At 40.2% G+C, this 26,056-nt stretch overlaps 1 protein-coding gene across 1 annotated transcript in view; it reads right to left on the minus strand.

Moving 5' to 3' along the window:
- Window positions 1-26,056, minus strand: part of LOC109936291 (serine/threonine-protein kinase BRSK2-like) — an 839,320-nt gene that overhangs the window by 110,874 nt on the left and 702,390 nt on the right. The window contains 2 exon segments of the mRNA XM_048607321.1: window positions 6,861-7,007; window positions 20,339-20,407. Coding sequence (XP_048463278.1) covers window positions 6,861-7,007; window positions 20,339-20,407 — 216 coding nt within the window.

Here is a 26,056-nt window from a genome sequence, read left to right on the forward strand (position 1 = left end):
AGTTCTTTCAGTTTTTAGTTGGTTCATCTCAATCAGCTTATGTCAGCACTTACATCAGTAATCAGCCCACAAAAGGTAACACAACAGACATAGTCTGTTTTTATGACCCTTCATCCACCTTCTGAATTTAAACTTCTTCTTCAGCTACAAGCCCTGGAAGTGAATTCCACAGGTCAACAACTGCCCAGGTGCAATTTAAACAAACCTGCCCAACAAGGAAAGGATAGGATTTGACCAACTGCCTTTCTTCCATTTGTCCTGATTTTACTTTCCCTTAATGGTCAGTTCCCAGCCAGGCAGGTTAGGTCAAAATTACTCATTTGATGTAAAGCAGTTTCTCTTGTTCGTTTTTCCATGTTTCCATCAACAAACACATTGAATTAGACCCTGTGTACAAACCACTGAGAAACAGAACCAGAAGTAATACCAACCACGCCAGCAAACCGAGGCATATAAATAACAAGCAGGACAGAACACCGACGCTTCACCGGAGGCGCATTGATGACGTTACCTAGCACGGTGACAAAACATTTGCAACCAAACCCACTGGCTTGGCAAGCATATCTACAACCTCAAAAAAAGATTTGTTTTAAAACCAAGGACAGTGGAAAGAATTGCTGCAATTTGAAAAAAAAGCAACTAAAATTCATCATATGCGGTGTTTACACTGCTGCTTTGTTCAAGCAGTGGGGAAAGCTGTTTGTAGATGGACCAGAACTGGGGGTATATGCAAAGTGAGATTCATCTAGCAACAGGTTGCTGATTGGTTTGCAAAGTTTTGACGAATTGTGGATGCCAAAGGTCATTAGCCTTGCAATAACTATTCGATTGGCTCTTGGTTATCTGAACAGCTTGTGGGTATGAATAATACAGGGAGAGGACTTCAGACCTCCAGAAGGAAAGGTGATATTGCTCTCTCTCAGCAGTTAAAAATACTTGAAACTAAAGAAAGCCAGCTGTTTTTTTTCCCACCGGTTGCTGTAAACTTTTGCTTTTAATTAAAATGTAAGAAACTTTATAATTTGTGAACCAGTTGCTCTGTGCCTCTTGTGAAAAGTAAAAGATATTGAAGGAAACGAAGAGAGAGCAGAAGGACTTCGAAAGTAAAAGGAACAACCTATCGAATCCTGAAGACTGGTACCACTGAACTGTTTCCTGATCTTTCTCCTTCCATTCATCTTCTTTGTTTGTCTGTGTGCATGTGTAGGGGAGTTGCAGAAGGACATTAGAATTTTAACCAGTCGAGTTAAAGGATGACAGTCTGGAGTAGCTTACCAATGATTAGAATCAACTTATTTCTAAAAACCGTATATCTTATTAAGTACAGAAATCTTGTCTGTGTTCTGTTAACCAATGTACTTTGTGTTCTTTGATAATTTTTAAAAAAAACTTTTGTGATGATTCCAGGAACCCTGGTGAACTGTAGCAAGTTCCTCATACCAGGTAGGAACAGAGGAAGTATGATTAGCAGTAGGTCATTTGGTTTCTTCTGCCACTCAACCAGATCATGGCTGTTTGTTTACCTCAGTGCAATTTTCCCACACTATCCACATATCCATTGATATCTTTAGTATCTCGAAATCTGTTGATCTCAGTCTTGAATATACTCAGTGAGTGAGACTCCACAGCCTTCTGAGGTATTGAAGTCCGAAGATTCACCACCCTTTGAGTGAAGAAATTCCTCCTCAATTCAGAGCTAAATTGTCTATTTCATATTCTGTGACTCTTGTCCTTGGTTCTAGAACACTCCACCCCTGCCCCACACTTGTGCCATTTCTCTTGGCTGGGAGAAACATCTTTCCTGCATCAACAGAGTCCTATAAAAATCTTGCAATGACTTCAAGCAGCAACTAAAGTATCAAAATGTTTCAAATAATATGCAGCCTTGTACTGCACACTGTACACTAACTGAGGTTTCATTAGAGCATTAGAAAAAGTGCGATGTGTCGTATGTGTAGGGAATGGAATGTATTGGCATACAGCTAGCGCCTTAAATCTGCTCCCATGGCATCAAATCTATTTTTTTGACTTCAACCAAATCCCAGAGGAGATGCAGCCTACCCTTCTTACCAGTTTCATTTTCGCTTCTGATGTAACTATCGCATTTCCTCTGGACTTAACTTTTGTTTCATGTCTCTTTTGGGAGGAATCATCATCATCCATTTGCCAAAACTGCCTTCCACTTTATTACAGACCTTTGTACTTTCTTGTCCCTCTTTCCCTTGTCTCTCAACTTGCTGTTCCAATGAAAAATCACTGACCTGAAACATAATTCTGTGAGTGCCCCAAGATTTTAACTGACATGCTCAGCAGTTCCAAAAATTTTCTGTCTTTATTTTCTGTAATTGGCTAAATTGATTAAATTAATGAGCTCATACATAAGCTTTGGGAGATTTCAAATTTTATCAAATCGTACCTAATTTGGATGCTGTCATTTCCAGTCTGCAGCAGCTTTAAAACTGAAAAATATTCCAAGGCTACAGAAACATCTATAGAAAAAGGACCCAAGCCAAAAGGAGGAGACTTAGAGGGATGATTAAAAGCGGAGTTCAAATATTGCTTTGGGAAATTTTGCTTTCAGGAGGTGACCATATCCTATAAAACCAAATGAAAACAGAACGATCACGAGGCTGAATCTTACACGTTTTTTTGGTTAAGTGTCAGTTTTGTTGTGTTTCTTGAAGGGGGTATATTACCAAACTCACTGTATCTTACCAAACCCACTTCATTAACTACCTTCCCATCCCTGGGCACCCCTCGCACCTAATTCTATCCCCACCTTCTAATGCACCATTCCTGTAACAACTTGCTGCTGCCAGGATATCCCAGAATTGACTAGCATCCATGGAGCTAGCATCTGGACAAACACTGCTAGTCTGGAGCCACCTTGAATGTTTCCTGTCATGGTAGACATGGGAAAATTGACAACTCACTTTGCAGGCAGTGACCTGGAGGCTCTGCTAGATAGGGTGGAGCAGAGATGGGACATCCTCTTCCACCAGGACTGGCAGGGCAGTGGATGTCACAACACCAGATCATACTAGCCTATTCTAAGGGTTCCACCCAGGTCAGTGCAGTTTCAACCCCCTGGAGGAATGTACAGCAATGCAGGAAGAAGGTCAATAGTGATCCGCCAATATAAGTGCCATCATCTTCTCACTTGTACCTCATGCTCACTCGGCTAATGAACCCAACTCCCGCCAAGGCTCATGTTCTACCACACTCACTACCGCAATATCTTCCCTCACTTGCTCACATGCAGCACAAGCCCTCCAAACCACTAATCCTGCATGCCGTCTCTGCTGCTTACTCACTCACTCAAGACATATCTGCACCTACATCAAAAGTACCTGCTGTGCTACCCACTTTAGGCTTCCTAAGTAGCTGCCACTCTCTCATTCCAAGTGGAAAACAGCACCCAATAGGGCAGAAAGTGTCAAGATGGGTGGTAGGCTGCCAGACATTTGACACCTTACCTTTTACGATGAGGGGATATTGACTCTGACTACTCCAAGTGGCTGGGTGGGGCTCTCTGATGGGCCGAGGTGGTCTTTAGTGATGAAATCTGTCTTCCTATAATCAGCCTGTGCAAGGAAACCTTCTGGGTTGGACACTTGGCATGAGCTCCTCAGGCAATCAATTAAACTTATGTGGGATCCCCTTGACACCCTGTGGACATCTGACTCTACCACCTCGCAACCACTCCTGAACCCAATCCCTAACTCCTCCCAATCCCTTCAGACTTGAAGCCACCTCCACTCCCACTCTCCATGGACCTGATCCAACCCTCACTGCACAGGTTAGACCCCTCACCACTCCAGTCCAGAGCTCTGTGTCCCCCACCCTCGGACTTGACCCCTTCAACAACTAAGCCACAGACCTGAAGCCCCTCACCCCTCAATCCCCTATATGACACCAAATCCCACAACAAAGAGATGTGGAGAGGGTAGGAGTCTTGGGGAGTTGGGGAGGGTGGTGGTAGGGACACCTGGGGAGAGGGTTGTGGTGTGTACCAAAAGCTGAAGGTCAAGGGAGTCCAATCCAAGGAGGTGTTGGGTCTGGAGGGTCCATGGACTGTTGGGAGTGAGGGAATGGGAGGTTAAGGTCCTTGGTGGATTGGAGTGGGAGAGTTGAGGATTGGGGATAGGGAGGGGAGTGGGAAGTCCGGTATCTGTGGCAGGTTGGATGGACAGGTCAGTTGAGAGTTTGGAGGTCATTTTCATAATCAACCAAGAGTTAAAAGAGGTTTTAGTCTCGCTCACATTTCCTGGCTGATTATTAAGGTAAGTTTGAATCATCTGAAGTCTTGACACTAACTCAATTGGTGATAATTTTTCAAGGGTTCCAGACACTAGATAATTGCTCACCAGGATTTTCAACTTCCTGGGCAATTCCTATGGAGTCAGCTACGGTAGGGCAACCCATCTTCAAGGATGAAATGACAATCTTCCCAGTGAAAGGTGTAGACCTTTATTAAATGAGTAGGTTCATGCCAACCCTAGTATGTGTGTAAAGAAATGTAGTCTTTGAAGTGAGAAATCACTTTACTACCAAGCCACAAAGATCCAAATGTAACATTACAGTCTTAATCACAATAGGATTAAAGTAGCATTAATTCAGGAAACCTGCAAATAAAGGGGTAAGCACTGATTTCTTAAAATCCTGCCTGGTATGAGAAAATACAAAGGCAAGCTTACAAAGTTGGAGATAATACCAATTTGACAGAGAAGCTTAATGATCATTGGGATAGAAATGTTTATCTACTCTATTCAAAACCTTCATAATTTTAAAGCACCATATATGCACCATAGAAAGCATTCTATCCGGACACATTATGGCATGGTATGGCAACTGCTCTGCCCAGGACAGTAGGAAACCACAGAAAGTTGTGAACATAGCCCAGACCATCTTGCAAGCCAACCTTCCATCCATTGACACTATCTATGCTTCTCACAGTCTCGGGAAGGCAGCCAACATGATCAATAACCCCTCCCACTTGGTCATAATCTCTTCCAGTTTCTCCTGTCGGGTCAAAGCTACAAAAGCTTAAACACATGTACCAACAGATTCAAGACCAGCTTCTTCCCCGCTGTTATTAGACTTTTGAATGGACCTCTCAAATTTTAAATTCAATGTTTATCTCACTCTTTGTGCACCTTCTCTGCAACACTAGCAGTGTATTCTTCGCTCTGTTCTATTACTCTTATGCACTTTGTATGGTATAATCTGTCTGTACTGCACACAACACAAAACTTTTCACTGTACCTAGGTACATGTGACAATAATAAATCAAACCAAAAGCAGTTTCCAGTGTCTAGGGTCCAGATGACAAAGGTACAAAATTATTTCTACAAGATTTAGAATTGAGGACAAAAGGGATTTTTCTTTTTCCAATATACAGGATATTGAACTAGTGAGGCCGTGATCGAAGTTAGCAATTGACGCAGAAAGCATTTCAATATTTAAACACATATTGATAGGTGGTTGCAGGAAGAAGGGATACAGCAAAAGGGATAGAGAGATATAGAAGGGGGAATAAGGGAGTTTGAAGAGAGGGATAAAGGGGCAGTGAAAGAGTAATAAAGGGATGTGGATAAAGGAAGGTGTGCATTTGTCTGGAGAACAGATTGGACTAATGGGCAGGCAGGTTTGGTGGGAAAATGACTGTAATTCTATGTAATCTTGCCAGGTTCACAAAAAGAAGCCAAGGGAAGAGCTGGATGAAAAATGAACAACCTTTTGCACAGGAAGCATGTCCATTTTCAGCTCGTATTCTGGGGTCATTGGTCTCTATATGTGACGTGTACTGTAGCAACCAGAAATTCCTGTTTGTCACTTATCAAACAAAGAAATTTTAGAAAACCAGTTGCTCATCATTTCAAGGTAACTGCTCCACCAACTGAGTTCAGAGCAACCCACTCATGATCCTATTGCTCAATGTATATGCTGCAATTTCAACAAGCAAATACTGCCTCTGCCCAAGTTATTTTCCCTGCTTACTATATTTCTCACAGCATTCCAAATGGGATGTATTTAAAGAATACACGGCCTGTTCCAAAAATATCAATCCTTTTAGTTCTGGAGGTAATGACTCATGGTACTGTATTACAAAATGGATGCTGAAACACTGCATTACCTCACTCGCCTAGGGTTGAAAATGACAAGCTTGTTCCTTTGGAGCACACAGGAATTGAGCTTGATCCTGTCATCAACTGAAGGTTGCACAGAACAATTTTCTGCAGTGATCAGGAACAGAAATTACTGCACCCCTTCTCCGAGCCTTAAATGTGTTGGATCAGTAGAGGACAGTGGACTTTCTGAATTAGTTTGAACTCTTATTAGCACTGACTTGGATCAAATAAAGTCCAGTCTGGAACCTTGTGAGCCCATATGATTTAGTTTCTTTTGGGCTCTGAACTCACCAATTAAGTTACCAGGAAAGCAGCTTACTTGAGAATCAAACATCTTCTCCAATCCATCAGTGACCAGGTTTTCAAGTTATAAAGAGTTTTTGCCTGGTCACTGATCACATTTTACCTCATTACATAAGTCAGAGATTCATCTTAACACTTCTGTAGGATGTCAATTGATCAGGTTACTTTAAATGAACGTTTTACTCAGGCATTATTTGTGTTAATAATTGCAGTGGAAAAAAATGCAACAATGTGGGAAAGTATATCATTGACATTAGAACATTATGAATTTTTATTCAATTTTAAGCACGGGCCTGGATAATTCAGCACACAGTAGTTTCCTTTATCGATATCCTCAAAGGAAACAGCCATGTAAGATTTGCATGGTCAAACAAGAGATTAATGTAAAACTAGAGAGCAGCAACGAAACAGAAAACCAATACTTACTGTCAAGCGTTTTGAAGCATCCACCTCGATCATTCCCTTTAAGAGATTTTGGCAGTCCGGCGGTATAAAATGTGGCATGTGAAACACTCCACGCTTTACTTTTTCCAATAACTGTCTCAGATTATCATCATCAAATGGCAGTGCTCCCTATGAAAGCAGGCAAGTTCAGTATTTAACACTTATTTTACAAGATAACTGTTAGAGAATCATGCTGGAAGTTCAATGAATACATTTTTCTTTTTGAACTTTTCTGCACTTGTGTTATAGCAACCAGTCATTAATTTAATAAGGCTAGGATAATTATACTTCAGGTGATATTTCACAGTGGGAAAAGGAACTCTGATTTTCTCAACTATCATCTGTTTATATCTATGCTCTAGCTGGTATGAAGCACCTCTCATTGTCTTTGATGTCCTAAAGTATTGTAAAACCAAATAATTACCTTTAAAGTTCATAGGAAACAGAAATCAGTCTGTGCAAAACAGCTCCTACAAGGATCAATGAGATAATGATCAAATAATCTGCTTTTAAGGAAGTAGGATCAGGGATAAAAACACCAGGAAGAGCACCATTTTGTGCTCTTCCTTGAACTTTTTTATGGGATTTTATGAGGAAACTGACATGACCTTGCTTTAACAATTCATGTGAAAACATCGCACCTCTGACCATATAGCTTGACACATAGATACCCTCAAAATTACATGTAAGTTCCAGCTTAGACCAAGCAGTCAAGTCTCTGGGCTGGGATAAGAAGTGACAATAATAATAATCCATGTACATACATTTGGATGCACCCATCAGCAGTTACATGCTCAGAAATGTTTCTCATTTTAATAAGTGAAACAAGTATTCCACATTAATAATGCCCCAGCCACTATATTAATCTTATTTGACACTGTCTGTAGGAGTGAGTCTTGTGCACAGTTTTTTCCCTATTTGCATCCACTAGGAATGAGAAAATATAATGACAGGTTGCCAAAAATGACCAATTGCTCTAACTTAATTCCTCTCATTCCTTCTTCGAAGTGTAGGTGGCAGTGGTACTGGGACAGGAGCAATGATTCAGGCACAAATGCACCTACCTGTACCATAAAATAATGAAACTTACGTATAAAAGAGGAAATAACAGGTAATGTAATCCATGTTAAAACTCACCATTTTAGGTCTTAGAGAATCTTAACTGAATGTCCTCTATACAGTTAAAAATAGCCCTAAAATATATTTACATTACTTCTCACAAATAAAAATAGGTGCCAGAGAGTTTCATTGCAAACAAACTCTTGCTACCTGCAAGAAAAACATCATTTGGCTTCAACAAGTGACAAACAAGTGTGGATTGTTAAACGACAAAATTCATTCGTGATGGCATCCAGAAAATATTAAAGTTGATATTTCTAAAACTTTGGAAGGAACTTTCAAGAAAAAAAAACTATAGCTTAAGTAGGAATTATTTCTGTTGTGCTGCTTTCATAGCAGTTTGTTTCTGTAAATAACTTAGATAACCAGAAAAGTGAACAAAATAAAACATGACACTGGCAGTGTAATGAACTCTGGAATGTTTGATCTTCTGAGATAAGTGTCTGAATGCAAGTGATCATTCCCACTGTTTACTGTAGATAATGAGCCTGATACAAGGATACTAAATTCAATAAACGAAACCTAATGATATTAGGTCTCATTTTAACTCTGCCTGCTGTGCAGAAATTGGACACATGGACAGTAAAAATGGTCTCTGTTGCTTAGCCCCACATATCCCAGTGCATTTCTGTAGTGTGGAATTTTAAGCAAATGAATGGGGCCTCTTCCAAAAGGTTCTTTATATATGCAGACTGTGGGGTGACAATGCAACTGGGCCTGACCCAAATTTTAACATAAGGCACAGGGGAACCCACTATGGCTTCTCCCACCGGGTCAATTTGGCACAGTCGGAGCAGAGGACGCTTTGAAAGGTGGCTGATTTTATTTTTAGAATCTCTGCAGAAGACTAAGTCCCTGATATTCCAACAGTCGGATCGTCACTGGAGCAGCTTAGACTGGAGTTGTGTGTCAGAACTGTGCGGAAACCCAGGTGCTGCAGAATCCATGGGAACTGCCTGGGAAATCAAAGGTGCCAATGGTAATTACCCTACATCTGGATCCTCTAAAGGAATTCAGTACAGACAAAAAAATTTAAAAGGTGCTGGTGCAGTTAATGGTTACCCAGGAAAAGTAAGGTAATTAAAAACCCATGGCTGAATCTTATTGGGGTCAGAGGGAAGTAGGCTATGGCAATACTTGTGTCAAAGCAGACAAGATTTCCGATGAGATTCATCTCAAAGTGAGGAGCATCTTGCTCTATCTTTTACGCTTCTCACAAGCAGTGAGTTTCTCACTGGTCAGTGCTGAGCTGCCAATTAAGAACCATTATTGCTTGTTAAATACCTTGATGATGGCCTGTTGTGCCTCAGAAATATTCAGGTTCCTTACCTTACCAAACTCGCCAAAAAGCTAAACATTGAGAAAGTTGACATGGAGACCAGAGTACGTACCTGGCAGATTCAGTTCGAGGCTTCCTCTAAAAGACTTACATGTTGAACACTGGACATGGACAACTCGAGGCACCCTCTATGTGTACACTGGGATCCACCCTCACAGGCAATAGCATCCAACATACGCGAGTCTCTATCAACCTTCATAGTACATCTTCGATTCGTTAAAAGGATTCTTCTGCACTTCACTGCTGCATGTCAGGCTGCACTGACAACTATCATTGTAAAGCTGTAGCAAGGAGCAAGCTTGTAGACTAGACTGCATCTTCGGGATCTTTGCTCACTGTCATAGTGCTCACTCACTCGGAGCCTACCTGGATCCACACAGCATCTTTGCGTTGCCTTTTTGCGCTTTTCCACCTCAACGAGAAATACCAAGCTCATATTACTTCTGCGTTGCCTTGCCTTTTAGCACAGATACAAAGCCAGGGAGCTTGTCATGGTTGTCAGCAGCCCTGAGTCGAGTCAAGGAAGACAACTATAAACCAGGGTGCCCAGTACAGTGAGCTTCAATAATTCGCCATAATTGGCAAGTTGCTGCTGTCTAGTGGGAAACGTTCCACACCACTTGTGAAAAAGGTTCAGCAAGATACTGCAGATGTCGAAATCTGCTTTATCGAATTTCTTATCCATTTCTGCCCAAAGCCCATAACATTCAGACACTTCTACAATTCCACCCAGTAACTTTCTTCATTTGGTACAGTACAAAAAACCTTGTTTGGTTTCCATCAGTAATTGCATATATGACCTTAATTTTTGTTCCAATTGCTAAAGGATTTTTTTCAAGTTTTCTTCCTCATTTCAGATCTCCATGACAGATAATACAATTCTATCAATGGTCCGATTGAGCAAATTTATGGAGATGTGCAAGTATAACCTAGACCACCAAAATTCCAGGGGAGGAATCATTTTGTAAAAGTCACGATTATTTTTTGTGATTGGGCTTTGCTAAACTACTCATAATATGACGTCAGCATTTCTCTACATCACAATTATTCTTGCCTTCTCTATTTATCATCATTATCATTTTTTAATGAGTTTTACACCCTCATTCCTTTTACATTTCAAGCATATTAAATCACATGTTTTTTATCCAACAGACATCAACAATGCACCAATCCATTAACCTGTTCCAATAAATAATAGTTCCTTGAAGTTTTGGCGAAGATCTGTAGCTGAGGTTATGGATGAGGTTGTTGACTTGCTCGCCTAGCTGGCTTGTTTTTGTTCAAATGTTTTGTCACCATGCTAGGTGACATCATCTGTTTAGCCTCCGATGAAGCGATGTTATTCTACTCCGCTTGGAATTTATACTGTCTGGTCCGTCATGGTGCGTACTGTCATTTCCGGTTCTGATCTGTATGGGTTTGTATATGGAGTCCAATTCTATATGTTTGTTGATTGCATTACAGGTGGACAACCATGCCTCTAGGAATTCCCGTGCGTGTCTATGTTTGGCTTGGGCTACTATGGTTACCTTGTCCCAGTTAAACTGATGGCCTTCATTGTCTGAGTGTACAGATATTAAGGAGAGGTCGTTATGTCGTTTTGCTGCTAGCTGATGTCTATTTATTCTGATGGCTAGTTTCCTTCCTGTCTGTCCGATGTAATGTTTGTGGCAGTCATTGCATGGTATTTTGTAAACCACATTTGTTCTGCATGTTGTGGGAATGGGGTCTTTAATCCTTATAAGCGTTTGTCGTAGAGTGGCTGTGGGCTTGTGGGCCACCATGATTCCTAGTGGCCTGAGGAGTCTTGTTGTCAGTTCCGATATGTTCCTGATGTAGGGTATTGTGGCCAGTGTGTTAGGGCGTACTGTGTGCTCCTGTTGTTGTCTGTTTTGTAGGTATCTGTGGATGAAGTTGCAGGGATATCCATGTAAAGCGAGGATCTTGTATAAGTGTTCTTCCTCTTTCCTGCGTAGTTCTGCAGTGTTGCAGTGCACCCTGGCCCATTTAAATAGTGTCCTCTTGCCGCTTTGTTTATGGGCATCGGGGTGCTTGCTGTGGAAGTTGAGGATTTGATCTGTATGGGTTACTTTTCTGTATACTGTGGTTTGGAACTCACCGTCTGTCAATCGCTCTACTTGAACATCCAGAAACGGAAGTTGATTGTTGTTTTCTTCTTCCCTTGTGAATTTAATCCCTGTGAATACGCTGTTGATGAGGTGGTGGGTCTCTTCTAATTTGTTTGTGTTTAATAGTGACAGATGTGTCACCTACATACTGGATCCACAGTTTAGGTTGAATATGGCGGGGGGGAGGGGGGCGCGGAGAGGATGGTGTGTTCTAGTCTTTGCATAACTGCTTCTGCGATGAGTCCTGAGATGGGTGACCCCATTGGTGTACCGTTGATCTGTTTGTCTATTTGACCATTAAAGACGAAGTGTGTGGTGAGGCAGAGGTCTAGTAATTTAATTATGTAGATGGAGTTGCTGGTCTGCGTTGCTGTTTCCTCTAGCAATGTGGTCACTGTTTCTTTGGCTAGTGGGATGTCAACTGATGTGAATAAGGCTGTGACGTCAAAGGATACCATAATCTTGTTGTCGCTGATTTTTACGTTCTTGAGAGTATTGAGGAAATCTTAGGTTGAGTGGATGGAATAGGGTGATCCATCGACTAGGTGTTTCGGTTTCTGTTGTAGGTCCTTGGCCAATTTGTGTGACAGTGTGCCAGGTAGGCAAACAAGGGGTCTGAGGGGGATGTCTGGTTTATGTACTTTAGGCAATCCCCAACGAAGCGGGAGGTGTTTGTGCCTTCTGGTTTCATTCTCATGAAGTCTGTCTTGGTTATCTGCCCTGCATTCATTGGTCACTTCAGTGTCTGGGTGATCCTATTACCTAGCTGCGGTGTTGGGTCTATCGTCACCTGTTGGTAAGTGGTTGTATCTGCAAAAAATGCCTGTGCTTTCTTAATGTCGTCCGGTTTGTTCATGATGACGGTCATGCGCCCTTTGTCTGCTGGTAGGATTATGATGTCCTTGTTTCTCTTGAGACTATCTAGTGCTTTTCTCTCTGATGTGTTCAGATTGTCCCCTTTGTTCCTTCTGTGTAGCGTGGGGATTATAGTTCGTCGGATGGCTTGTTGTGTTTCGTCCATGAATTTGTTGTCTTTTAATGTATTCTCCAGGGCGGCCATGACGTCTGTTTTGTTCGCATCTTTGTGGTTATAGTTCAGTCCACATAATAGGACATCTTTCTCAGTTTCTGTGAGTCGTCTGCTGGAAAGGTTTCTTATCCATGTGTCCGGTTTGTTGTTGTCCTTGTCTTTGTGGTAGATCAGTTTGGTGAGTTTCTCTTCTGTCTCTTTTTAGTTTTGGTCCTGTGTTGATTGATGGTGGTGGCCTGTTCGAGGGTTGGAGTCCACTGCTGGTCCGTAGAGTTTAGATACTGAGATTTTTAGTGCGCAATTTCTCGTTTGTACCTGTGGAGTCGGTTATGGGCATCTTTAATCATTGCTTGTAGCATTCTGCGTCTGTTCTCTTCAGCTATTTTATATGACTGTGGGTTGTTGAGTGGAGGTTTGTATTTCACGCTGCAGGGCAGTACCTGGTTCCTGAGGCATTCATGGAGGAAGTGAAGTTGTTCGCGGGTAGAGCTCAGTCGGTTGGCGAAGGTTTCCCATTGTCTGGCAATTTTTAGCGTGTTACACCGTAATTGTTTAAAGTTTTGGCAAAGATCTGTAGGTCAGGTTGTGGATGAGGTTGTTGACTCACTCGCCAAGCTGGCTTGTTTTTGTTCAGACATTTTGTCACCATGCTAGGTGACAACGTCAGCAATTGACAAAGGGGGAGTTCCAAACCACAGTATACACAAAAGTAACCCATACGGATCAAATCCTTAACTTCCACAGCAAGCACCCCAACGCCCATAAACAAAGCTGCATTAGGACACTATTTAAACGGGCCAGGGCGCCCTGCAACACTCCAGAACTATGCAGGAAAGAGGAAGAACACTTATACAAGATCCTCGCTTTACATGGATATCCCTGCAACTTCATCCACAGATGCCTACAAAACAGACAACAACAGGAGCACACAGTACGCCCTAACACACTGGCCACAATACCCTACATCAGGAACATGTCGGAACTGACAACAAGACTCCTCAGGCCACTAGGAATCATGGTGGCCCACAAGCGCACAGCCACTCTACGACAAACACGCTCAAAGATTAAAGACCCCATTCCCACAACATGCAGAACGAATGTGGCTTACAAAATACCACGCAACGACTGCCACAAACATTACATCGGACAGACAGGAAGGAAACTAGTCATCCGAATACCCGAACATCAGCTAGCAGCAAAACAGCACGATCAACTCTCCTTAATATCGGCACTTTCAGACAACGAAGGCCAACATTTTAACCGGGACAAGGTAACAGTAGTAGCCCAAGCCAAACATAGACACGCACAGAAATACCTACAGGCATGGTTCTCCATCCGTAACGCAATCAACAAACATATAGAATTGGACCCCACATAAAAACCCATACTGATCAAAACCGGAAACGACAGTACTCACCACAACAGACCGGACAGCATAAATTCCAAGCAGAGTAGAATAATATCACTTCATTGGAAGCTCCACTGATGATGTCACCTAGCATGGTGACAAAACATCTGAACAAAAACAACCAGCTTGGCGTGCAAGTCAACAACCTCAAATAATATTTCCCTTGCACCTCTTGCCCCAACCCTAAAATCTGTCTCTTTTAGCTCTTGTGGATTAACTATGCTCAACAGAATTTCAGTATTTCTCTACAGTTTCTTTTAAAGTTTTATAATTCAATAACTAGTTTTACAATTCAGCTTGTTACTAGAATTTCCAAGAGTGACACTAATTGTGTGCATCAGGAGGAGCACTCTTGTCCTCTTATTTATAATTTAACCTTTCTAACATTTTCTGAACTTTTGTTTTGAACGGCCTCTTTTAACTACTCCAAAGAGCACTGGTTACATCTCTCCAGCTCTTCCGAAACTGGGAGCAACATGACTGGCTTCTCATTTGTGAACAAACTTCAACCAGGCTCTTAAAACTGATATTAAGGTCCCAATTTGTATATACGGGGCACTTCACATCTGTTTCTGCTTGATGTTGACAATCATGTTCCAAAATTTGTTTCCCTATCCTGTACTTTTCACCACAAAAATAAGCACACCAATATGTTTCCCCTTTGCACAAGAGACAACACTGCAGTGTGACTGGTAGCAAAATGTAGCACTGAACCTGATCATCACTAGCTGACTGTTCCTAAGGAGGAGATTAACTACAGGTGTTCTTGTAACTCAGGTTCAGTCTTTACAATCACTGTCAAAGAAGTCTAGCAATGCTCCCAAATTGACATGTCTCCATGTTGACAAAAGTGGATGGTTCAGCTCTATTGCTGATGATTTCCCGACCATGTTAATTTTCATATTGTTTCATTTCAAGCACAAATTACTGCAATTGGATCACATCAAAAGTAATCCCATCACAATTGTAACTTGACTTGTTAATCATTGGGATTGCCTTCATTGGTGCTTTGGCCCTGAGCTCCTTTGGAAATTTACATAAAAATAAATTATATTCTACAATGTATGTTACTTTTGTTTATTCTAACATTAATGGACTCCTGGAAATGCTTCAATTGCAGTCACCTTTCCACTGAATTGGTCGACAATATTCTGTTAACTTGCAGTCCACAAAAGGACATCTTGAGAATGTAAAATAATTTCAAAAATAGCTTTATTTAAAAAACTCAAAAATAACAGATTCCTGTATTAAACAATAAACTACTAAGCTAAACAAGAGAATATTTTAAAGAAAATTCCAAGCTATTACGAGTTCATGAAGCAATCTGATCTATGCTAGTTGCTGGCTCAGCCCTAGCCTAAGCAGACAGGAGCTGGTGATGGACTACATTTGAATACATTACAATTCATTAATTAAGCTATTGCTCATTTTTAAAATGAGTGAGGCTGGCCAGAAAGGTTCTCAGGAAAAACTGCTTGCAAGTCTAAGAAGTGGCACAGATCAAATTCTATGATCTTTCAGTTCTCTTGCCTTGTTCCTGCACCCTTTGTATAGGAAAGAATTTAAGATGCTTACGGCCTACTTTTTGTTTTGCAATTGTCTTGTATTTTAACGTAGTTGCTCCCAGGGCCTCAAAATATTAGAACTGCTGACCTCATACTGAATTCCTTTCCTTCTAAAAGTAACAGGCTCCTACAACTCTGGCATCACCTAAACTCCAGTTACTGATCAAGCTCATCTCTAACTTTGCTCAAGATTGATAGTATCCTTGGCCTTCTATGTAGATGGCATACTAATAAAAACAACAATGCTTCAAAGCAAAGAGGAAATCATTTCGTCAAGCAAATCAAAATATAACATTATATTTGCATTATATTTGTTCCCACTAATCAGAATTAAATATAACATTAGTCAAGGTAGGTTTTATAAAGAAAAAAAAGCAACACTGTACATGGTTAGAACAGTATAGCACAGTACAGGCCCTTCGGCCCACGAAGACTAAAGTTATATGTTTCTGTGGATACATTATCCACTGTCAAATAATGACCCAACTTAATGCCTTGAAACTTGACAAAAATAGTCTTGAGAAATCAATTAATTGATCCTTGCTTACATTAGGTAAAAATTTAGATCAATTTTTCAAAATGAATGCAATTCCATAGGGCTCTTTTTGGTATTAAGAAATAATCACAAACGTCTTTGCATTTTGAAAGCATTTCTTCAGTGTTTAAGATGAAGCATCAAATATGTTTCAGTATGCAACAGAATTCATCCTGAGGCCATGATGAATGTTGGCTCTAAATAAAAGCTTTCTGATCAAAGGACAACTCTGTGTAATTAATGTCAAAAGCACAGATGCAGAGATCAGGACCCACATTAAATAATGATGAAAGAAAAATGGCTGTTTTAAAATGTCAAATCATATGTTCGCGTGGTTTGATATAATTAGTTTCACCATGGATCCAAATGTGAATGGAAGCGTCAACAAATGTTTCTGTAGCTTAATCTTAACAATAGCAATATTACGAAAATGAAAATGTTTGTTAAATGTTTTATTTCTTTGCAAGATTACAATCTCAGATTCAAAACAAATCATGAATCTATTTTTAGGCTTGTGAGAGCCTCTGATTCAGAAATGAGGTTTCTGTTTCAAATATTCCTGCAGCAAATTCAAAACATTAGGGATTGTGGGTAACTTCAACCTATTTGACACACTCATTGAATCTAAAAAGAAGCCCAATTCAAGGGAACAAGGTGGAAGGTGAACAGACAGATTAGATTTAACTGCATTTTATGAAGGATGGTGGATATAGGAAACTGATCTGCTCAGTTTGAAAAAAAAATCTAAAGGGAACTGGATAGCCAACTGGCAGAAAAAAAAAGGATTGAAGGTCTTGAGAAAGAGTGGTACATAGTGTATATTTAACTTTGGAACAGATCAGTAAGAGCAGTAATTTTCTTTTCAATGCGGCAGGTCCTAAAGAGATGTCAAAATTCTCAAAAATGTCTCGACATAATGTTTACTCAATCACAAACTAAATTTTGATATTTAATCACGATTAAACAAAACCAATTTCTAACAAATGTATAAATAATACTAAGACTGGATAGGAATTATGTGCTCTGCAACAAATCAGATTATACAAACAGATACATTATGGGCAATTCAAAAAAGGAAATAAGTATGCAAAATGTTAGGAATTTTTGATGAGTTTTAATGTTCATGGAATACAGAACACATGAGAAACCATTCTTCAATATAAATAGCATCTACCTACTTATAGCCAGAGCATAATTTGCAATGGCTTCTCTGCCTGCTCTGGTACCATTCTGAATGTATCTCCTTGGCCCGTCCCATTCTTTATGCATGCTGCCCTTTGGTAACATCTGATGCCATCCAGATCTACCTCACCAGCACTTCTGCCAACTGCTCCACTGTTACTAAATGATCAGACTGTTTATCTGACATCCAATACTGGATATAGCAGAAGTTTCCTCCAGTTAACTATTGGAAAAAACAAAGCTAATATTTTCGGCCTCCGCTTCAAATTCCATATCCATTCCTCTTCCTGAAAATTGTGTGAGAATAAATTAGACTGTGGCAAACCTCAGCTCATCGAAATCAGATACCCTCATCCATGCCTTTGTTATCTCCAGATATGGCTGTTTCAAAGTGCTCCTGGATGATCGCCCACATTTTGATTTCCAAAGATATAACATCATCCCAAAACTGCCTGTGTCCCAAATGATAACAACTCTCGTTCACCTATCATCCCTGTGCTCATTGAGCTATATTGCTCCTGATTAAGCAACATCTGGATTTAAAAATTTTCATCTTTGTTGTCAAATCTCTCCATGGTCTCACCTCTCCGTATCTCTAATCTCCTCCAGCCCTATAACTTCCAAGAATGCTATGCTCATCTAATTCTAGCCTCTTGATTAACCCAGTTTTAATCACTCAATTTTTGGTGGATGTGTCGTTATTACTTAGAAGTGAAGCTCTGGAATTGTTTGCTTACACCTTTCCACCTCACAACTCTCATTAAAAACACCATTTGAAACCTACCTGTAACACCAAGCTTCTAGTTATTCGATTGAAAAAAATATAGAACAGCAAAAATTAAATAATGCTAATGATTCATGGTGGAGGTGGGCTGGTGGACGATGGGTATTGCAGGCTTCTCTCATTGCAGGAATCAGTTGGTAGCTGACAGAAAAATAAAGGCTTGTCCAACACATATCACACACTGCTGCTAAGCTAAACAAACCAACAGAGGCACTTCAATGTCTCAGTGGGAGGAAGTCTCACCCTTAAGAACTGTTGGCCAATCTGATTCTTTAGAATTCTCGCAGTGCCAAAACTGTGAAGTAAGTGAGACTAGTATTACAAGCTAGCGCATGAAGTACCGGATGCCACAACAAGCCAAGTCCTTTAGGCAGAGAGGGACTGTGCAACCCAGAGGCAGCGGTAAATGGGGCAGTGAAGCAGGTTTTGGAAGCTAGGCAGGAAGAAACAAAGGAGGCTTGAATCATCTTGAAGGGGGTGTCCCCAATATGCAAAGGGCATCCCTCCAAATGTAATACTCCTTCCTTACCACCTTACAAAAGCAAGATCCTCACTCCAGGCTGTCTGCCCACATCAACCATTTTATGGTGCAGGCAGCATGAAATCTGCTTGGTAACAAGGTTGATTGCTCATTATCTATCTATTGAAAAATGGGCAGTGCCAATGCACCCATTGTATTATGGGCACTGTCTCTGGGCTGGTCAAGAAAGAAATGACCAAGGCAATGGTAAGTGGGAAGGACGATGGGGGGAAATGAGCTATAAAATCCAGCCTTATACGAATATTAATATTGTTGCTTTCAAAGACCATCAATGCTATAAATGTTAAAAATACTTTCCCCTCAATATTTTAAATATTTTTCATCCACTGTTTCATTTAATAGTTTGCAACTTTCATTGTTTAACAGTTTATAATTGCATCATTAAAACAATTTGAGTATAAAAGCTAAATGGCAAAGTTGCCACAGATTTCCCAGACCATAGGGCTGCTCTCTCATTAGAGAGGAACAACTGATGATGATTTAACCTGAGGGTCACCTTGTCTCGGGTATGGGGAGAGGTTGAGAAGGACAATCCTTCCTGGTAACCTCAGCCAGTGCAAGAATTGAACCCATGCTGTTGGCATCACACCGCATCACAAACAAGCAGTCCAGCCATCTGAGCTAACCAACCCCAAATTTGTGTGTACTGAAAGGTTTTGAAAAAAATAAGCCTTTTCAGATCTTTTAAGTTTGGCATTCAACCAGTATGTCTGTGGCTATAATGAATGTGCTAAAAAGAAATACTCGTTTACCAGTCTGTTAATGTTATACTTGCTGAACAGCAAGGTAACAGACTCATAACAAATACAATCAAGGGAAACAGTAGAGATAATACAGAAGGCAGGACAGGCTCATTAAGACAGGCCTTCAATTGAGATAGTATTCTATAAAACACCTTTTCCTGGAAAATTGAATGTAAGGGATTTCACATGTTAGAAAATTACTGGAGAGAGCAAAAAAAGAGAGAGACAAGTATCTGGGTCGAGTCGAATCATGGTTCGAGTTCATAGTGTCACATTATGGCTGTAGAATACAATTGGGTTTGAGTTTTAAAAGAATCTTCAAAGGATGGTCTGGACTTTAAATATAATAAATGAGAACCATCCCTGTTATACTGTATGAACAGTTGGACATGTTGGAGACCGTTTTGCAATCTAATAAAGACATTCTGCTAATTGTTGGCAGGAGATCCCAAATGATCATCACAAGTGCGATCAGCAATCACAGGCCAGCCATTTCAGATGCTTACATGACTAGCACATTTGATCTATATATTGGCAAAGTATTTAATAGTGAAATATTCATTTGCAACACAACCATTGTGCTTCTTTTGTCGTTTTCTCATATCTTCTCAAGCTGTGATATCTGTAATCATTTTCTGTAGACATTATAATGGTTCTATAATCGTTTCAAGTTTGTACCCATATTAAACCCAACCTCTTTTGAAATTTACAGTTTAGATAGTCCACCTGAAATGTACAATATTATTTGGCTATTTTGCTGAAGATTACTGGAAGCCAAATACACCTCTCAGCATCTGTACATGTAGATAATCTAATATGGAAGCAAGTGATAATGCTGTCAAATGAACCTTCAGGGTACTGAACTGACTGCTGCTTTGCAGCACAGCAGCACATCTTCACAACAGAACAACTTTAACAAATGTACTGCATAAAATTACCATTAATTCTAATAGAAGTGGAAGCAAATAGATCGAAATTGCATTAAGCAAAAAATACAAAATACTAATCCTCTTGTAATAGGTCTCTGTACATCAAAAGCTCATTCAATATTTACGAGGCTGAAGGAAAATCCTTAAATGACTTACCACCAACAGTGCAAAAAGGATGACACCACAGCTCCAGACATCTGCTTTCCGACCATCATACTTTTCTCCCTGAATTGAAACCAGTTTTCAATTAGAAAAGTGTCTGTTCAAAACATGATTACTGGTTAAAATAATACACCACTGTGGCGCTATGTTCAAATCATTCTATTTTCTGCACTGTCATCTCTTATGTACATTGTTCTGTCTCACTGTGGGAAACGCTGGACATCTTCCTTATGTGACAGGATCACTAAAAGAAAAGCTTTGTGGAATTTGATGGAGTAAAATGCTGCATTTGGAAGTCCGTTCAGGTACTATATTTACACAGCAAGACTTGCACCAGTGCAGCTTAAGGTGATTCTTCCTGGCAGTGAATCTTTGGGATTGAGAAACTTTGAAGATCTTAATGGATATGGAGAAATGTTGGATAGAATGAAGGTACAGATAACCATGAGCTAATAGAATGGTTTTGCAGATTCAATAAGCTGCATGGTCCACTCCTGCTGTGTTACAATATGATGGCAGTTTCTGATTCCTGTGTTTTTAAAGCCATGCTCTTATCTGAAACAAGAATACCATTAAAGATAGCAATGCCAATTACTTGCGATGGAATACCTCACCTGGTGAAAATATTAAATTATTGGCAAAACATAGCTCACTTTAATTCTGTCTAAAATGGACACAGTAGCAAAGTAGTTGTGATAATGGATTAGCAGCCCAGCGATTGTCAATTCACAATTTCACCATGCCAAATTATGAAATTCATTTAAGCTGGTACTTTGTTGGCTGACACCAGAAGAACAGCCTCAATAGCTACCTAGTTGCCATCAAAAACTAAACCAATACGATGCAAGGAAACAAGCCTAGCCTACTTGGGACTCCAGCCTCCCATGACTTGGAGAAATTAGGAATGGACGATAAATATTGCATCTCCTGTATCCTAGGCCAAGTTATTCTTTACAAGGGCTTAAAGCTGGAATGTCTCACCTCCCACAGCTTTCCATTCCTTCAAGCCTGGCATCAGGCCAGTCATTACCAATTCACCATTTCTTGTTTTACATTATACTTTTGGCTATTCTTTTCAATTGACTATTACATTCTGACTTGAAATTTCAGTCATTGCTTGGACCCTAACTCCACAGCAAATGTGATGTGAATAAGTTACACCTAATTGTTATACCTTTTTATATATTTTATAAAATCCAAAGACAATGAGAAAAGTAAACACTGAAAATCTTGATTTCTCAGCAAACCGATACATGCAGTTCTTTCTATCCAGAGAATTTCACACAACAAAAATCCACTGTTGTTTCTTTGTCATAAATAATATGCTTAAAGTGCTCGGTATGACTATTAATTATGTGTATGATGCTGAGAATCAACTGTTAATTAATGAACCTACCATCGATTGAACTACGAGTATCTTTGTGAAATTCAAGGCCAAGTGAGGTTTTCCACAAACTCATAAAAAATGTGTTCCTTTGATACTAGATAGAGATAGTTCATGTCCTCTTATGGCTCATCAGTATTGTTCAGTAATTTTTTTTATTCATTCACGGGATGAGGGCGTCGCTGGCCAGGCAGCATTTATTGCCCTTCCCCAATTGCCCAGAGGGCAGTTAAGAGTCAACCACGTTGTTGTGGGTCTGGAGACACATGTAGGCCTGTAGACAAAGGTAGGGATGGCAGTTTCCTTCCCTCAAGGACATTAGTGAACCAGATGGGTTTTTCCAACAATCGACAATGGGATTCATGGTCATCATTAGACTCTTAATTACGGATATTTATTGATGTCAAATTCCACCATCTGCCATGGCAGGGTGCGAACCTGGGTCCCCAGAACATTATCTGGGTCTCTAGATTAACAGTCCAGCGATAATACCACTAGGCCATCGCCTCCCCATGCACATCACTGTTCTATGATTTTACATAATGTTTAAGGAGTGCAAGATTTGTTTGTTCCTAACTGGCCTAAAATGATGGTTGATCAGTGCACGTTATGAGAGGTAGAACTCATCATAACATTTTCCAGTTAATACAATCCTCATTATGAACACATCTCCACCCACTAGTTAATTCTAAATCCAATCTCTAATAAAAGAAAAGTTAGCATAACCATGTCCAATCTTCAGCAACATAGTGGGATAATGAACTCTTTGATCACTGAAGCCATAGAGTTGTAAGCGAAGCATTTATTGAATAATAAATTTAGTAATGGTGTGATTATGTTACTGAACAATTAAACCAGAGGCTTGGACGCATAAAGAACGCATGTTCAAATTTCAATATGGCAGCATCAAAATTAAAACAACTGCCATTAAAAATCTGATATCAGTAAATGTGAGCATGTTGGATTATTATTGCACTGATATACAGAGAAGATGATTCAATGTAATTTGCCAGTCTGGCCCAGGCGTGACTTCATCGCACAGCAATGTGACTGACAATGAACTGGCCTCTAATATATTCGCAATCCATTCAATCGTCGCCACTTTCTCAGAATGACAGAGGTGAGCAATACATGTTAGTCTTGTAGAGAAGCCCATATTCTGAAAATCAATTTAGAAAATCTAACAAATATTCATAAATCATTGAATCCCTACGGTATGGAAACAGGCCCTTCGGCCCAACAAGTCCACACTGAACCTCAGAGCATCCCACCCAGACCCATCCCCCTATAACCCACCCAACCTACACCTCCTTGAACACTACGAGCAATTTAGCATGGCCAATCCACCTAACCTGCACATCTTTGGACTGTGGGAGGAAACCGGAGCACCCGGAGGAAACCCACGCAGTCACGGGGAGAATGTGCAAACTCCACACAGACAGTCGCCCAAGGATGCAATCGAACCGGGTCCCTGGTGCTGTGAGGCTGCAGTGCTAACCACTGAGCCACCGTGCTGCCCCAAAGTATTGTACTGTATCCTAATTGGATAAATACAATACTGAACAACACCCGATCAGTGTGATAGCTTTTCTATTTGTGCCAACAAAGATTAATGAAAATATTAAACAGACTACTTTACAAAAAGCAAAATACATGAAAAGTGAAGTGTAACTTACTATAAGTGAGGATGATTTGGCATTATGATATGACAGAATACACTAATTGCAGACTAGTATCACAGAAGTTGCTTTTTATTTATAAGATTACAAAAATGATCCCCACTTTCTAAACCAAAATGAATCAAAATTTAGCTGAGCAACCAAAAATAATTAAGATCTGTTCCATTTATCAAATTTGCTTTTGTTTCAGTAGTTCACAAAATAAAACAAATTGTAATCTGACTTTTGGACAAGAAATGTCCCCTGTAAATTGTTCCATCTTTCTGTTCTTCGGGTTGCCACTCAGATGCAAGCATTATAAACAGAGTGCAACATCTTATTCATACCATTCCACTCTCTTTGCTGCTGAGGTCTTCATTCAGAACAACACATTTTGGATATAATTTTACTTTAAACAGAGCTCCATTATTTTAAAAAGTGGAACAAAAAAAGCATTATGAGGATTATTCATAGTGACTGTCCACTGACAGACAGGAATCACAGAACCCTTGTAGCCCTCAAAACAAGAAACTATTCATCCATAAATTCATCAGCTGTGTGCTGCTGCTCAAAATGGGATGGAATCATAGAATTTACATAGTTACAGGTCAGGAACAAGGTCACAGAAGGGAGTTTTAACATTGATAAGATGAAAAAAATCTCCTTCTATCCCAGACATCAATGCTGAAAATTCCCAATAGATAGTGTAAATCTCTCAGACTGCCGAAAGCTTATAAAAAATTAACTATGAACTTTCTTCTCGTTAGTGAACATTCCTATGATGTCAGACCCTTTAATGCAAGTATGATTATGATTTTATTGTATATTTATGCATCTACTTGTTTTGACAGGCTAGATGCTGAGAGGTCATTTCTCTTTGAGGAACAGTCTAGGGCCAGACGGCATAATCTCAGAGTAACAGGTTGCACATTTAAAACAGAGATGAGAAGGAATTTCTTCTCTTAGAGGGTAGGGAATTTGCTGAATTCTTTACTGCAGAGGGGTGAAGAGGCTGAGTTCATAAAGTATATTAAAGACTGAAGTATATTTGTAATCAGTAGGGAATTAAGAGGTAAAGGCAGAAATGTGAAATTGTGAATTATTAGATCAGCCATGATCTCCTTGAAAGGTGGGGTGGGATTGAATGGTCTTAGTGGCAATGTCTGCTACTGTGTCTTATGGCCTTACACATCAATTCCAGCAACATCCAAAATACTGCATTAAAGTTGTGACAAAAATACAGCACTTTGGTCCATTTTACTCCCTTGTGTCAATGTTGAAGGTGAGAGATGGGATACCAATCAAGTGGATTGCTTTGTCCTGGATAGCGTGGAGCTTCTTGAGTATTTTTTGAATTGCACTCATTCAGGGAAGTAGACAGTAGTTCATCACACCCCTAACTTGTGCCGTGTAGATGGTGGACAGGTTTTGGGGAATCGGGAGTTGAGTTATTCTCCACAGTATTGTGAGTTGCTGACCTGCTCTGGTAGCTACTGTATTGATATGGTTGGTCCCATTCAATTTCTGGTCAATGGTAATCCCAAAATGTTGATAGTGAGGAATTCAGTGACGATAATGTTATTGAATCTTAAAGGTTGGTGGCTGATCCTCTTGTTGGAAAAGTAATGTGACACGAACATTACTTGTGACGTGTCAGCCCAAGCTTGATTATTATTCAGATCTTGCTGCATTTGGACATGCACTGCTTCGGTATCTGAGGAGTCGCAAATGGTCTGAACATTGTGGTCTGAACAAACATCCCCTTCTGACCTTACGATGGAGGGAAAGGAGCTGAAGATGGTTGGGCCTAGAACACTACCCCGAGAAACTCCTACAGAGATGATCTAAAGGAGAATGATTGACCCCAAACAACCACAATCTTCTTTTGTGCGAGATATGACTCCTACCAGCAGAATGTTTTCCACCCGATTTCCACTTACTCTACTTTTCCTTAGGCTCCCTGATGCTAACTTTGTTCAAATGCTGCCTCTGTCAAAGGCAGTCACCCTCACTTCCCCTCCAGTTCAGCTCGTTTGTCCATGCTTGGACTAAGGCTGTAATAAAGTTAGGAGCTGGGTAGGCATGTTAGAACCCAAACTGAGCATCAATAAGTAGGCTGTTGCAGTGTAAGTGTGCTTTATAAAACTGTCACAAACCCTTCCATCACTTTGCAGATGATCGAGAGTAGACTGATGGAGTGGTAACTGGCCACGTTGGATTTGTCTTTTTTTCTGTAGGCAGGGTATAACATTGTGGACCTGAAATGTTATTTGTTTCTTTCTCCATTCATGCTGCATTTACAGCATCATCTGCTTTTATTTTCTCTGTAGGCATATGCTGTGCTTTTTGTCTCTATTCCTCATCCCAAACACTGAATTAGAGTTAACCAGGTAGCAAAATAACTGGATGCTTAGGACATTGGGATTTAGTACACATCAGCAAGAATGAGAAAGTCAATAAAAAGGATATTAGAAACATAAAACATGTATCAGCAACCAAAAATATATCATTTAAGGCTGGAATTTGTTGACCAGCACATCATATAGCATCAGAGATAGTAGGAACTGCAGATGCTGGAGAATCCGAGACAACAAGGTGCAGGGCTGGATGAACACAGCAGGCCAAGCAGCATCATAGGAGCAGAGAGGCTGACGTTTCGGGCCTAGACCC

This window comes from Rhincodon typus, chromosome 17 (genome assembly GCF_021869965.1).
Source record: "Rhincodon typus isolate 14 chromosome 17, sRhiTyp1.1, whole genome shotgun sequence".
Classification (NCBI taxonomy): Eukaryota; Metazoa; Chordata; class Chondrichthyes; order Orectolobiformes; family Rhincodontidae; genus Rhincodon; species Rhincodon typus.